The sequence below is a fragment of the Palaemon carinicauda genome, chromosome 7 (assembly GCF_036898095.1).
Source record: "Palaemon carinicauda isolate YSFRI2023 chromosome 7, ASM3689809v2, whole genome shotgun sequence".
Taxonomy (NCBI): Eukaryota; Metazoa; Arthropoda; class Malacostraca; order Decapoda; family Palaemonidae; genus Palaemon; species Palaemon carinicauda.
This window is the reverse complement of record NC_090731.1, coordinates 124,564,169-124,581,171: the sequence shown is the minus strand read 5'-3', so window position 1 is coordinate 124,581,171 and position 17,003 is coordinate 124,564,169. Positions and strand designations below refer to the sequence as shown.

Genomic DNA, 17,003 nt, shown 5'->3' with positions numbered 1-17,003 from the left:
CATTGCGTCCACTGCTTCCGCTAAGGGGTCCTCGTACGGGGACACATACAGGGGCAACTTCTTGTTGTCTTTCGTCGCAAAGAGGTCTATTTGCAGTTCTGGGACTTGATTCAGAATGAAGGAAAATGATCCTGCGTCTAAGGACCATTCCGACTTTATCGGTGTGAGCCTGGATAGAGCGTCCGCTGTCACATTGCGGACTCCTTGAAGGTGAACTGCCGACAGGTACCACTTCTTCTTTTCCGCCAATCGGAAAATGGCTAACATCACTTGGTTGAGAGGTGGTGACCTCGACCCTTGTTGATTCAAGCATCTCACAACCACCTCGCTGTCTGTCACCAATCTTATGTGGATCGAGTGACGCGGGGAGACTTTCTTTAAGGTAAGGAGCACTGCCATAGCTTCTAGAAAGTTTATATGAAAGGTCCTGAATAGCTTGGACCAAGTACCCTGGACTTTTTTCCGATGAGAGTGACCTCCCCATCCCTCCTTTGAGTTGTCTGAGTGAATCGTCATCGACGGGGGAGGTGGCTGAAGAAGAACCGACTTCTTTAGATGTCTGGCTTGGGACCAAGGTCTGAGAAGAGTACGTAGCCGAGGCGGCACTGGTCTTCTCAGGTCTCTTCGCGCGTTTGATGCATACCTTCTCCAAACTTCGGTTGCATCCTTTAGCTGTGCTCTTAGCACTGGGTCTGTCACTGAAGCAAACTGGAGAGAGCCTAGTACCCTCTCCTGTTCGCGTCTTGATATCCTTTCGGAATCTAGATTGATTGATTGATTGATTTAAAGTTTTCAGGCATCCTGACATCTGAGGTCATTGACGCCGTCGGAATCTAGAAGTCTCTTGACAGAGCCTGCTATCTCCTTCCTTTTCTTCATTGGGATGGAGAAACTGTGTGACAAAAGGTCCCAGTGGATTCCCAGCCACTGGAACTTTTGGGATGGAGAAAGTCGAGACTTTTTCTTGTTGATCTTGAAGCCTAGGTACTCTAGGAACTGGATCACCTGACTGGAAGCTTGCAAGCATTCGGTCTCGGATGCTGCCCACACCAGCCAGTCGTCCAGGTAGGCTACTACCTGAATTCCCTTTAGGCGTAATTGTTTGAGAGCTGCGCTCGCAAGCTTCGTGAAAATCCTTGGGGCTATGTTTAGCCCGAATGGCATGGCTCTGAAGGCGTACAGTTTCCGTTGTAGCCTGAACCCTAGGTAGGGGGAGAGTGGACGGCTGATTGGAATGTGCCAATAGGCGTCTGACAAGTCTATAGAGACTGAGTAGCCCTCTTGGGCAGTAAGGTCCTTATGTGTTGCAGTGTTTGCAATTCACTATGAACTTGTTGAGTGGTGACAAGTCCAGAATGACTCTGAGCTTTTCCGAGTCTTTCTTGGGAACACAAAACAGCCTCCCTTGGAATTTGATGGACTTCACCTTTCGGATCACATTTTTCTCCAACAGTTCTTGAACGTACTCCTCCAAAATGGGGGTGGAGTGTTCGAAAAACCGAAGGCATGGGGGTGGAGTGCTGTACCAGCTCCAACCCAGTCCATTCTTGAGTAGGCTTTGGGCCCAGGGATCGAAGGTCCAGCGATCCCAAAATTTCATCAGTCTCCCTCCTACCGGTATCATTTCACTTGGACTGCCGTCCTGAGGTCTTGCCTCCCTGACCACGACCACCTCTGAATCCCCTTCCCCTTGAGGGGCGCCTAGACGAGCCTCTGGCTGCTCCTCTAGGTTTTGCACGAAAGGAAGAAGACTGTCCTTCGAACGTTGGGGCGAATGTGGTTGACTGACCTGGCACAGCCTGGGGTACCCACTGAAAGGCAGTCGGGGTTTGTGCCACCATCTGGGGCACTGGAGGCAAAGGCAATTGCAGTTGCTGTTGCTGTCTATAAGGCTTGGCTGGCCGAAATGGTAGCCTAGTCTTCATATTCTTCCTCTTTGGTTGAGGACCCTCATCCGGGGAAGATTTTCTTTTGATAGCCAGGCCCCACTTCTGGAGAAGGTTTCTATTCTCCACGGCGGCCTTATCAACAACCTCTTTGACCACATCAGTAGGGAAAAGGTCTTTTTCCCAAATGTTGGAGGAGATTAATTTCCTTGGTTCGTGTCTCACCGAAGCCCCGGCGAACACGATCTCCCTGCAAGCTCTCCTTGCCTTGATGAAGCCATAAAGGTCCTTCGTCACTCTGGCTAGGTGAGACTTAGCCACTACCATGAACATTTCATGGACCTTAGGGTCACTTGCCATTGTCTCAAGAGTGGTCTGATGAGACATTGAGGCAGCCAGTCTTTCTTTGGTCTCGAACTCTCTTCGTAAAAGAGATTCGGGCAGCTTGGGGAGGTCCTCGCCGAATTGCCGTCCGGCAATATCAGCCTCCAACTTTCCCACTGAGAATGTCAGATGGACATCCTTCCACTCTTTGTGGTCCATAGGCAGAGCCAGCGACAAGGGTTTACACTCCTCCAGGGAGGGGCAAGGCTTGCCGGCCTCGACTGCCTTTAGGACAGCCGCAAACCCTTTTTGTAAAAAGGGGAAGGCTCTATCAGGAGAGGACACAAAAGAAGGGAGCTTCTTGCTCAATGCAGCTACCTTCGAATTCAAAAAGCCCCTCTCTTTCATCGAGGATGAAAGTAGGGCTTAAGCCTTAGCGTGGTCCATAATAATGACCTCCTTCAGCTCTGTCTCCTCCCTTGAAGCTGGTTCTTTTCTCAGCCGGACATAGCAGTCCGGATATGATGCCTTGCTGGGCCAGAATTCTACCTCCTCTAGGGGAACTGAACCCAGCTTATCGGAAATGACGATCTTACCAGTCGTCATTGGCATGTGCTCAGCATACCTCCATGGGTTAGCATCTGAGCATATGGGAAGGTCTTTCACATTGAGCCTTTTCTGGGGCCCATGTGATTCTGCTAGGGACTGCATACGCAGTTCCATTGCAGCCGCCTTCTCCTGATTCTCCTTCTGCATTTGTTGGATCATTCCAACAATCGAAGAGAGGGCCTGTCCCAGTTCTACTGGGAGACCAGCCGATGTTGAGGGGATGGGCTCCGGCAACTGAACCGGAGTAGCCGACACCTCGTCGACCTCATCCTCTACGACATCCAGGGTTTGAACTTGATCCTGACCTTCTGCCAGGAGGTCTTCTTCCAAACGTTCGTCCAGGTCAGACATCCTGTCACACAACTGGATGTCTTGCATCGCATCTGCGACTTCCTCGTCCACCTGGACTTGATCTTGAGGGATCTCCTCTTGAGGCTGGGGAATCACTGCCTCAGCTGATGCCTGGGGAAAAAGATACGCCCTCATCTTCTCACTTGGAAGATAAGGGCCAGAGGTGTTCTTCTTGAAGCCCCTTACCCAAGTACGAAGCTTTTCCCTAGCTATATCCCTTGATTCCGCCGTTCTAGGGGAATCAAAAGCCTCAGTAATCAGGTTAGTGCATACAGTACATACCTGAGGGTCCCAATACTGGAGATCATCCTTGGAGACAGCGCATGCTGCGTGTCTCCTACAACACTCATGTCCGCAGAGGTTCTTGCTGCGGACATTGCAGAAAACATTTCCGCACTTCGGAGGGTCCTCCTGTAAAGAGAAGAAATTTCCATGAGTATCAAGTGAACTATGTATCACTGGGTATGCATAGTATAGCATAACAATTCATAAAGTAAAGACACACACTTGTGTTTCCCTCACAACCCATTGTTGCAGCCTTCCAGATAATAAAATCAAAATGGTTTATCTCTACTAGAGTAACCAATGCAAGGTTTCCAGAGGAAACAGGTGGAGCTCACACCTAGGCAATGATTTTAAAATCCTGGATAATAGACAGGGAAGAACTCTGCTTCCTGTCTGAGGGCAACAGCAAAGGGCTGTGCAAGAAAACACAATAGTGTTAGAAGATACAGTGCTGTACCTAAACCTTTACTATAGTTTTCTTCTTACTGTATATGCTATACAGAAGAATACTAGTACAGTATAGGAGGATGTGTGCCGGCCGGCCTTTGCCGGCCGGCACACACCACAACTAGCTTTAAAGTATACTACTTAACAGCTATAGGGCGGCAGCACTCTGGTTCAAATGCCTGTGCCGGCGGCAGTAGCTGCCGGCCAGCAACAGCCAGTGTTGGCCGGCAATGACTGCCGGCCAGCAACTACACAAGGTAGTACCCAGCTGCCGGCCTCACTCTTGGTGACCGGCAGACAAGGACTGACATAAGCCGGCCGGCAAAGGTACAAGACCGATGCCAACCGGCAGCAAAAGAACCAGAAGACTACACCTGCCCGGCTGCCGGCCTCATAGGCCGGCAGCCGGGACAGGTACAGCACTAGAAGAAAATAGAATGGATGCCGGGATAAGAGTGTACACAACCCCCCAAGCCCGGCAACCGAAAGAGTGCATATAAGGAAGGGGAGAAACTTAATTCAGGCTTCCTTGACCAATGCCGTCCGGCTCTGCCGGCAGGCATGGATGAGGGACCAAGAGAGGTCCGGGCAGCACTCGAAAACATAAGACCCTTGCCGGCCAGCATCTCTGCCGGCCGGCAATGGGCTTAGTCAATTCCACATCCCTACCTATACTAGGTCCAGAAGTAGAATGACGTACAGTACAGTAAAACCCCTGCCGGCCAGCTCTGCCGGCCGGCAGGGTACAGTACAGTAATGGCTAGGCCATTACGGAGATAGAGGGGGAAGGGACAAGAGGGTCCTGCCAACCTTGCTTTAGTGACAGATCACCCGCAGCCAAGAACTTTGTCTTAGCCTAAGGGAGATCTAAGGGAAAGGGCCAGCAATACTTGCCAGCTTCCAGAGCACCAAAGCAAGGAAGGCGTTGCTACTCCCAAGGGAAGATTTTATCCTCCCCCGAGAACAGCAACAGGACTTAGTCTGGTCGATCACAAAAGAAGGAATCATAACTTACAGAAACCTTCGGTAGTGACCTAAGGGAGCTAGGGTCCCTTTGTAAGTGTTAGGTCAGCGAGGGGAACTCTGCCCCAAGCCAGACAACACGGACTCAGACTAAAAACTCTGTTGTTCTGTCCCTCTTTGAACCAGACTTTGCTGGAACAGGAAGGTACAGTAACACCCTAGTATAGTTTTATCGAAAATAAATTCGGAAAAAACCACTTAGGGATAAGCCCAAGGCTTAAACAGAGGGAAAGGGATTGCATACCTTCTCCGAAGAAAAGAAAGCAACCGGGGAGTATGATAAAGTATACTAAGGCTCCATAAGCAATTAGCCTAGGCACCAAGAGAATCGATTACCTAATTCACCGAAACTCTCACGTATACAATCTTGGAAATATTCCACACAGTCTAAAATGTATAAAATATAGCCCAAAGCTTCAATAAAATTTTAATTACACTGGGAAAAACCAAAATCATGCATTAAGTACTAGGACCAAACGACTAGGCTACATGGCCTAGCGTAGGCCAAAATGGCGAATACTTCGCCAAATAATACTAAGCACGAAAGGAAATCCTATGTAAAGCTAAATAGATAAAATTTATTAAGCAAAACAACCAGGAATGTCACTCTGACTAACTAATTTATACCTAGCAAGTGACAGTGTCCAGGACACCTCTGGTAGGCTACGGCTCTTGTATCAAAGATTAATCCTATTAATCACTCAAAATTTTACCAAGAGCCTACATTTATACATAACAGACACTATACTCAACTTATCCGAGGCCAACGAAGACGGAGAAGCCATGAAAAGCTGAATAAATCCAAGATTTGCGAGAAAAACAGGAAAAAACACCGAGTTGTTAAGCTACGCAAAAAGGAATACAGATGGCGCCAGGATTGGCGCCAGGCACGCATACGAATCGGGGGATAGGGAAGCCTTGGGAGCGGCTCCCCTTTTTCTTTCCCGAATTCGTATCTCGTCAATCTCCCTCCTACGAGACGAAATCTCTGTTCAGGTCGTAGATTGCCATATGACGTGTCTAGAATACGTCCTCTGATATGTCGCGATATCCCTTTCACGAGGGATACTCGCTCCAGGAGTTAGAATTCTGGTACCTTAAGGTAAATTCTCTGGGAATATCGCCGTAGTTGTAATATACCCTAGGAAGCTACCCTATAGGAACTTCCATCAGGACGACATGGCTTGAGCCCAAAAATATATATATATATATATATATATATATATATATATATATATATATATATATATATATATATATATATATATATATATGCTTGCATTACACTACAAAGTCCTTCCCCTTTTGAGGGAGTGGTGAAAAATGTAGCCTTCCTAGATTTTTTGATGCATTCATAGAATGAGGTAGCAAATTCCAAACCAAGCCTCGAGGAGGCGAAAGATCTCTCTATGTCGACAAGGCTAATCTAATCTCTGAAGATCAGACCGAATAATGCCTAATTTCCTTGATTGAGATACATGTTGCATTACAAGGGGATTATTACTTTAGGGTATATATTTGAAATACCAAACAATAGCAGGCTCGGTTTTTGAACTCTTCTTAGTTAAATTAAAGACGTTAATCCCTTTTATTCTTGGCTCTTAGACTTAAGAGAATTACCTAGGTAATGTACCATAATTTACACAAATAAAAGGATGACTATAACCCTTGTATGCCACTAAAAATAAAAAAGTATTTGTTGTTTAACATCCGTTATAGTTTTGATTACAGAAATAGGGAAATAGGGAGAGAAGCTGTATAGGGTATATTCAAGATAATTAAAAGTATAGCATAATCATTGAATCATATCCTCATCTGAATGTAAACGTTATACTTTTGACATCACCAATTGTAATTTTACTTCTAATATGCACATCAGTTTTTAGCGCAGTCGTCCCATTAGCTCAAGTTCAACACTGTTCGAGATATTTCCTAATTTTGATCATCCTTTGAAATTTGGTGTCGCTTAAGTATAGTACTGATAACGTAGTAAAAAGAGAGCATTAACTTTTAACAGCCTTAGCATTTCTTTCTTAAGGTTCTACAGTAATCAGTTTCAATTAAGTAGTTTCATTTCGAATGTGACAGTAATTTTGGAATTTATCAGTGGACCTATAGAATATAAAATTTGATGTAAGGATGTATACGTTGAACGGGTTGACATATGTATAGTTTCTTGGAATATTTGATTTTTTATTTATTTTTTTTTTGTCAATTTAGCTTTACTAATTACTTTATTTTCTTTTATTCTTCGTTATTTCCTTCAATTTTTCTTCTGCATTTCTCCGATTTTTTCCCCAGAAAATAATAATAATAATAATAATAATAATAATAATAATAATAATAATAATAATAATAATAATAATAATAATAATAATAATTTAAAAATAATGGCTGCCTCTTATACTCCGTCTTCTCGATGGCTCTAATTGTCTTCTTTTCAGGACTACTGCATGAAGCCAGTAACTGAGCAAAATTCATCCTTCATGGTGGGTAGTCAAATTCAGGAATAATTGGCGAGTCAGGGTTTTAATATAAAATTCACAAAATAGGTAAGATTCACAATTCAGGTGAAAGTATATAGAGAACAAGCTAAGCGTTTCGGGAGTGCTGTCTCCCTTCCTCAGGCTTGAGTGCTGGAAATGATGAGAGCTACGTCCTTATGTACGGCAATTCTGGCTTAGTCAGAGAGGCAGCAAATTTTTCAGTGGCTACCTCGAGCGTCGTGGGCAGAGCAGATAGAATGGCTGATCTTCATTGGCTAAGCCGCTCGCCGAGAGAGGCTGTAGTACATTCAGACTGCCATCCCACTCACTTCTGGGTGTTGAATCACCATCTTGTCCTCTTGGAGCTGGGCTCTGATTGGTGGGAGCCTTCGCCGAGAGGGTATGTAGGCTATGCAGGCTATCCTGTCGCTGATCAATGCTGTTGGGGTTGTTTCTGTCTTGATCTGTTGGGTAGTCCTGGTTGCAGGTGTCATGGTTGGTTGGGTTATTTTTCCTTGTGTTGTTCCTTTCTGGGCGATCGGCTTAGCCAAAGAGCATCAGTCATTCTATTTGCTCCGCCCACGACGCTCGAGGTAGCCAATGAAAAATTCGCTGCCTCTCTGACTAAGCCATAATTGCCATATATAAGGACGAAGCTCTTGTCGTTTCCAGCACTCAAGCCTGAGGGAGGGACACAGCACTCCCGAATCACGTAGCTAGTTCTCTGTATACTTTCACCTGAATTTTACCTGAATTGGGAATCTTACCAATTTTGTGAATTTCATATTAAAATCTTGACTGACCAATTATTCCTGAATTTGAATACCCACCATGAAGGATGAATTTTGCTCAGTTACTAGTTGTACGCATCGAGAAGACGGCGTATAAGATCAATGCAACTGAGGCAGCCATTATTTTCAACAAAACTTGCATAAAAAGAGGGTCTACTACCGAATAATAATAATAATAATAATAATAATAATAATAATAATAATAACCAAATGAAGAAGGCGAGCTTTTGTGAAATTAAGAAATTTATCGGAATTAAATTCTTTATCAAAGACCTAATAGTGTGGGTTAGGTAATCCTAATCATACAGTATACTGTATATTAATTGATAAATCTCCACTATATAGTAAACTAAATATAAATATATATATATATATATATATATATATATATATATATATATATATATATATATATATATATATATATATATATATATATATATATATATATATATATATATATATATATCAATGCGTATGTGTGTGTGTTTGAGTGTGTGTGTGTGTGCGTGTATGTGTGTGCGCTTGCGTGTGTGTGTCATTTTTGTCATGGTAAGCGGCATTCTTAGACGTATGACTATTTGGTCTTTCCAATTCATTCAGATAGGGGAGAGGGAGTAATCATACAATGGAGTGGGGTTTTTAACCCGATTGGTACGCTCAGAAATCGCAATCTCCCAAAAATTGTCTAAACCGCAGTGTATATCTATCTAAATATTTACTCTTCATTTTTGACGGGTTGCATGCACTAGTGTAGTTAAGGAGTGCTATTGGTTCAAAGGCCGAAAACATTCACCCAAAGATGTCCGTTGTTTAATGTACCAAATGAAATATTGTAGTATGATTATATTCCTAATAAAACATTCACGTGAATCCAAAGAATTTTCTTGGTGTTCTACATTGCTCAAAACTTGAGATAAAACTCAGAAGTCATCTTGGTATTGTCCACCTTTACCCTCTCCCTAGAGCGCGAGGGACTTTAATTAGAGTATAGTATTTGATGAGAATATGAGGCAGAGATGTGAGGAAAAGAAATAAAGGGAAATGTTAAAATAAAAGGAGGTGAGGGAAGAGGGGGAAACGAAGAGTGAAGCAAACAAATGGTGAGAGAAAAAAAAAACATTGTAAATAAAATCGATCACAAGTAAAGGAAACCGGAAGGCATCGTTGAATAGGGAAGTTTTATGCCTGAAAAATAAAAGAGTAAGTTTGATGAAAAAGAATAGTAAGAAAACTAATCAAAACATAAAGAGAAAGAGAAGAAGAGCGAAGAGCATTGCCCTAATTAATGAGAATTATAATCAGCATAACATCACACAAACAGGCAAAACATTAGATAAATAAGAGGAAAAATATTTAGAAATCCGTCTTTCATAAAGTCCCATCATGAATATAGTAGACTAAAATCCGTTCCACTCTCAACATTTTCATAACATTCACGCGTCCTCACCTTTCAGCATTGCCAACAGTGTAACCTACATCCTGCAAGGGAATGCATTCACCTGTTTGGAACAAAATGTGCTTAGGGAGGGCTTTCCGGATATCACTTTAAAATGTTGACTAAATCCCAGGGGTTTTGCTTGTATCGTTTTTCCAAATCTCAGGATTTAAAAGATCTGACACCTGACATCACACATCCAGCATTCATTGTACGGAGAAGTAAACAAGCATGTTTTATTGAGGTCAGTCGGAGTTTAGAGCTCGCGATGAGCAAATAAAAATAAAGCAAAGCACGAAAGGATAAGCATTACTGCAGCGTATATAATGCAATGGAGTCGCATTAGGACAGGCCATAAAAATTGGATGGTGGGTTGTGTTAAAGGGATTGCATTCACGAACCGAAGCCTTTTACTATACAGACAAACATCACGAAGAACCTATTTACATACACTAATACAAATAGAAAACTAATGAATATGCGATATTGTTTTACATATTTGATGTATATGAATATTACATTACAACATTTTCGAAACGTCCTATACCTTTAAATGTTAGAAATTATTTTTATGAATTCAACGAGATACTTCGTAATACTTTGTTATATCTTTCCCTCTGTCTTCTTTTCATCTAATTGAGTTTTCTTCGTTCCTTACTTCATATTCTACAGCAAATGAGGAGATTTAGAGGTGCTCAACATTCCATCATGACAGCTTAGCTTTTTCCAATTAATATTCTTTTTTTAGTTGCATTATATTGCCTCTAGGTTTAGTTCAGCTTGTAACTAGATAACTAGATATCTAAACTTTTGGCTAAATAATAGCCCCTAGGTTTAATATCTCAATGATTCTCTTGCGGATACAAGAAGAATTTTTTTTTTTCTAATATTTGAAGAACTATTTCAAAGTCTAAAATCGAACCAGATGCTGCTTGGTAGACTATCACCACATAGGTTCTTTCTAGTCATCTCTCATTTCTCCAACAAGTTATCCCGTTGTTTTCGGTATTAGTTGGTGTTCCAGTATGGTATATCATACATTTTTCAATATCTGATGTTACTGTGAATGGTATTAGCGAAATGTTTAAGCCTTTTATTTTAATTTTATTTGTCAAGTATCTTTTATGATTTTATTGTTGAGGAGCAAAAGGTATTTTCTGTCGGAATCATTCGTGATGTTAAATCAAATTTTCGGTGTCTTAAAAAACATAATAAGACCTTATCTCGAATTTTTGGATGTAATCCGATAATCCTAAATAAAAAGCTATTTTTGGGAAAACGATACGCTTTTCTCTCTTTCCTCGTTGCCAGATTACACACGTGTGTGTGATATGGTTATTTACTGCAGACCAGGTGGTTCTTTGAAGGCAATTGTATTTCATTACCCAAGAGAAAACGTTACATACTCAGTTTCACAACAACATGGTATTGAGTTTTATTTTTATCTCAGGTGACTAGAATGCTGTGTATTCCCACGAGAATGAATCAACTACTACATTCCTAAACAAGAGAGCAGACTCATTCAGGATTTATTCTTCTTACCATCATCATAAGAATAACGATCTTGATTATATTTCTGACATTGAGGATTGCTTATATTATAGCTTGTATAGACTTAATATAAAAAACTGTGGGATTTAAATATATATATATATATATATATATATATATATATATATATATATATATATATATATATATATATATATATATATATATATATATATATATATATATAGATTGACCTTAAATATGATGGATACTGAAGGTCATAGTGCAGTATTTCATAGATGGTATTCTGGTTTTTTTTTTCCTTTTTTTTTTTTTTTTTATTTAAAGATGTCGCATGTGTATACCTGTTCCATGTTTTTACAAACGTGGAAGTTTTTTTCTTTTTTGTTTTTTGGCGTGGTGGGTGGGGTTCAAAAATATATTGCTATATAAATAGGACGGTAGAGACGAATACTGTGAATCACATTTTCTTCCCAAGAAACATTGAAGGACCTCCCCATATCAGCTGCTTATTCAGGTCTAGTCAATCTGTAACAAGAAGATTTTGGATAGGTGTATAAGTAGCCTATGACTTCGTAATAATTAACTAAACTATATTGAATATCTAGCGCATCGTGCACAGGTAAGCCACACATACTGATACTATCCCCATTTGCAAATTGGATCACTATCTTCCATTTCCTTAGAATTTGAAAATGTAATGGTGCTAAAAAAGTGGATTCTGTATTTGAAGCTTCCTATGTCGATAAAGATAATTTAAAGAAAAGTATGTGCTTCAGATCTATACCGGTAATTTTGTTTATGTAAATGAATCCTCTTGTAATCTTTTGTTTGAGATCAAATTGCTTCAGTAGTAGACTACTTGTTTTCAGAAATGGAGATTGTACTTGAAACTCGGATTGGAAGATGTATTTTGAATTTTTTCCTGGGTTGTTTTCTTAACAATGGACTTAACTGATGGTATTAACATATTAACCATAAAGAACCACATCTTATTGAACAGTTTTCATCCCATTTCATTGGTTTTCCTACTAATTGTGTCGTTATGAGCATTTGCATACTCGGGCAAGTTTATCCTACCCTCGTTTTTAGTATTTCCTTTTGCTTTCATCTAATTCTTTCCATTATTGTTTTTTATTGTTTCCATATTCTCCATCCACTGATTCCTTCTATGTTTTCATCAGAAAAAATGCAATTGATCGTCTTTTCTAACTTCCCTGTTAATTCTTTTCACTGTTTTCTTTTTTTTTTTATCGCAACTCTACCATCCAGTGTTACCCGCGTTCTATTTTATATGGAATACTTGACATCTCTAATTTTTCTATTCATTTTACTTTTCCTATCATTATTCATACTCCTAAAGCCCTCTCCTTTTTTATTTCTGCCTTCATTTTTTATGTTTCTCTTTTTTATTCCTCTCTGTTCTAATTGTTCGGTTTTCATCTTTCTTATTCATTACATTATTCATGTTTCACAGTGGACCTAATACCTGGACTTTGACAATCGGAAAAAGTTTAATTTTTCGATGCTTGTCCTGTCCAGTGGCATATCATCAATGCTTGACACAAGTATCTTTTTTTTTACATGGGGGAAATGTGGACACATAAAAGCCAAACGGGAGGAAGAGGAGTTACAAAGGGAGGAGAATCTTCAGTGAGGGTGAATGAAAAGACAACAACACTATGATGAGAACTTGACGGATAAGATAAAAAGAGTAGGGAAGCTCAAGGGAAGTAAGGGATTGGCAGAGGATGATATAAAGGTGCAATGGCATAGAGAATATAGGAAAGGATACTGCGGATAAAGTATAGCACAAATAGGAAAAGATGGCAACGGCAATGCAGTATGGATGATAGTACTAGGAAAGTCAGTGAGAATTTCACAGAAAAAGAATACACAATGATTTGCTAAATGGGAATATGCTTCATTGTTAGGGATGTATGTAAATCGAATAGGAAATTAGAGACCATATCATATTCAGTTACAAATATTAGAAGAAACCATAACTGTATCAGAGAGAGAGAGAGAGAGAGAGAGAGAGAGAGAGAGAGAGAGAGAGAGAGAGAGAGAGAGAGAGAGAGAGAGAGAGAGATAATATCATGGAGATGCAAAGGTCATCATAGGAAAAATTATTCTGAAATTATTATAAAATGGGAGTAAAGAGGTAATAGGATACTGGATAATGTTGATTATTTTAATTGGAAAATGAAGTACAAAGGAAATATCACCGCGGACAGATAGAATTTCCATTATTTACTTAACTAAAACGAGTAATGGTAGAAGATATGGAGTAAAATAATTCTATATTATTATTCGGAAATATTAAACTGATAATAATATTCATTCATATTTTATTGATAATGAAGAGACATTCAGATGAAAAAACAATAAAGTAATGAAAAGTTAGACATCATATGATCACTACGTACGTAAAAGATCATGAATAATACTATAAATTATCGACATTAGTCCTGCAAGATAGGATATTATCTCTGAGGCATTTACCTTCAGAACTGATAAAGGGGAGAAATGTGGGCAGATAACAGTCGGTAGGGAGGAGAAATAGAGACAAAGAGGGGGAGGAAAAGTGGTGTAGAAAATGATAATGCGAATATGACAAATACGATAAGAAAGTGATAGGAAGCTGAGAGAGAAGTATGGGATTGTCAGACGATGAGATACAAGGTAAAATGGTATGTCGAGTAAATTAAAGAACAGACAGAAGTCCCATCAAATGATAAAGTTGAAGCACGATATGTAGTGACGTAACAGAAAAAGGAAGAAAGGTATTCGTTAGAAAGCCAGTAATAATTTTACATGAGAAGAATATATAATTATTTGCCATGTGGGAATTTGCTTTAATATGGGTTTTTATGAATAATAGTGAAGGGTGATGATTCACTATAATTAATTCAATTAAAAACAATTAGAAAAGATATGAGATATAAAGCTGCTACGCAGAAAGAGAGAGAGAGAGAGAGAGAGAGAGAGAGAGAGAGAGAGAGATTACCAAAATAATAGAAACATGGAAATAATGAAACGAAAACGTATTATATAGCAAAGAAAAAATGAAAACGAAAAAAAGAATGTATACCAAAACACAACTAGAGGAACCGGAATAAATGACGAAACATGCAGATACAAGATAATAAACACAACGACGGGTGTTGAACTAACAAGGATTTCATAACATATTCTAATGACTATATGTTCAATTATGTTATCAGGAGACGCACCTCCCAACTATTTCATGAATAATAATAATAATAATAATAATAATAATAATAATAATAATAATAATAATAATAATAATAATAATAATAATAATAATAATAATAATTACACCATGAATTTCAGCCTTAAAGTTCTAATACACACCCATCGTCTTCTAACTATATTATTCCATCAGTTTTTTAACGAAGAAATTATCTATAATCATGGGAATGTGCATTCAATTGCTTCCTAAACATTACAAATCTAAATATTAATTTTTTGGGAAAGTTCTTAATGAACTAGCAATTTATGACACTTGCCTAATTTCCATGAGTATCATTAATATTTGTTAAAGTAGCATATATGCCTATTCTCTATAGAATCTCTGTAACATCTTTCTACGTCTCTTTGTCTTGCTTTTAGCAACTAAAACATGAATCGCAATAATATTTGCCTAGCATACCTTGCAGCATCTGAACTAGGACTGTTCATATGGAGCTTAGTGGAATAATTATCGTTCAGGCATATCTTTATATCGAAGACAAAGAAACGTAAAGGTTTGTCCTATCTTATTATATAAAACAAAACTACGGACGACTTTTGTGCATGTTTGTAAAAAAATATATATTCATCCCAATGGTATCATATATTCATTGGGTTTTAGATGAAATTTTAACTAACTGATTTTTTCTTCATTTTCAAGCCTTGTGTTTTCGGGAGTTAACTTCGAATTCTAGTAATTCAATTTATTTTTCACACTGTTTATTATCATAATCAAATTAAAGGACTCTAAAGGGTAGAAGAAGCCCAATTTGTATTTTTTATGTTTTTTTTTTATTTAAAGATAGAAGGGAATTAAGACAAATAATAAAAACTAAATCAACAAACACAACATTTTGTCTCTTGATAGGACTTTCAGATGGACTTTACCGTCAAGCCATAATATTTGTAAAAAACATTTTTCAATAGTTAGAATAACATACTCAATTAGAATAAAATGCGAAAGCCAAAGAAAAAAAACTGCCATGTAAAAGAAATGTCTAAAAAATGTAATTACTTTGGATACTGTTAAGAAAGCCAGGATGTATGTAAGACTACCATCATTACTTAGTTTAGGTAATATAAGCATACTTACTAATTACCTTAATCACTTGATCTCCATAAAAGGTAATTTAAGTCGGAGAAAACTGGTCTTATCAGCAATTAATCATGCAATTTACAGTACTAGTTTATTTCATTTTCTTTTTTACGTATATGAATATTTTACAAGATATGTAGGATTATATAAATAGAAAGATTATTGAGTCAATCATTCATTATCATATTTTTTTTTTTTCGTGAAGTCTTATCTTATATAAGGTTTCTAGAACAGTGAGGTTTTACTTACAATGTCAAGTATTTAGGCGACAATTCTAGATTTTGGTTGTACATTTCCTATAATTGACACTGACTTTAGTGATATTTTGAGCGGTAATTGTGATACGTTTTCTTAATTCTAAACAAATAGTAGCAAGAGGATAAATCTCTTTACAATAACTAAATTCTTAACTGATAAAATGTTAGTAGGAGGTGTTGAAGGGCAATGTAGTGGCATAGATATTTAAAATGAGGTGATCGTTAGGGTAGTAGTCTTGCCTGGTCCAGTACATTAAATATCATATACATATGATACGTGATTTGATCTTGAAAAAGGCTTATTGCTTATAAGATATCATGTCAATATTCTGGCTACAGGAAGTAGTATTTGAGCATGAGGAACCCTTCTTGCATGGGACACAGATAACGAGAGTCGCCGTTGTTAAGTATTGGAACTTCTTAACGACCAGTTAACTAATGACTCAAATAAAAAAAAAAAAAAAAAAAGGCAATCATTGTACCACCATAAAGCTTTTTTTTTTTTTTTTTTTTTTTTTTTTTTTTAGAGCAAGGAACGAGGTTGAGCTATGATTATGCGTTACCGTGTGAGCTTAGGCACATTGGTTACAATGATTCCACTTCAGGAAACTACATCTATACGCATTTCGGAACTACTCACGTACGCTGTTTTCTTTATTTTCTGATCATATATGTCTCTTATTTATTAATAATTCAGGATCAAATCATCATGATAACTTTTAATATATTTTCCATCAGTGATTTTTTTCTCTAAATGCATACTGGATAATTGATTAAATGGCTGTCTTGTCCATGTACCACAATAGTCTTGCATAGACCATCATCTCCGTAATCTGATATGAGCAAGATATCTGGGTAATTGGACGATACCTTACTGCTAAGAACTTATCCTTACCGGGTTTTAAAAAGTAAAGAAAGACTCGCTTGTTCAAAAACAATTGGGTAAACATGATCATGCCATATTCTTTACATATCGAATTTGACTTTACTGTTGTTGAATCTAAAATGAAGCTCCCATTTGCCATTGTAATCTCTTGTATAGTTTCAACAGATCACACGCAAGGTGCAATATATATATATATATATATATATATATATATATATATATATATATATATATATATATATATATATATATATATATATATGTATATATATATATATATATATATATATATATATATATATATATATATATATATATATATATATGTATATATATATATATATATATATATATATA

General features: G+C 38.2%; 1 protein-coding gene across 1 annotated transcript in view; it reads right to left on the bottom strand.

The window, feature by feature from the left end:
* Positions 1-7,916: 7,916 nt before the first annotated feature.
* LOC137644516 (uncharacterized) overlaps positions 7,917-17,003 on the bottom strand; it is a 93,724-nt gene continuing 84,637 nt past the window's right edge. Inside the window, exons 2-3 of the mRNA XM_068377484.1 lie at positions 11,183-11,216; positions 7,917-8,092 (exon numbers count right to left, since the gene is read on the bottom strand). Of these exons, the coding sequence (XP_068233585.1) occupies positions 7,917-8,092; positions 11,183-11,216 (210 nt within the window). The remainder of the gene's footprint in view (positions 8,093-11,182; positions 11,217-17,003) is intronic.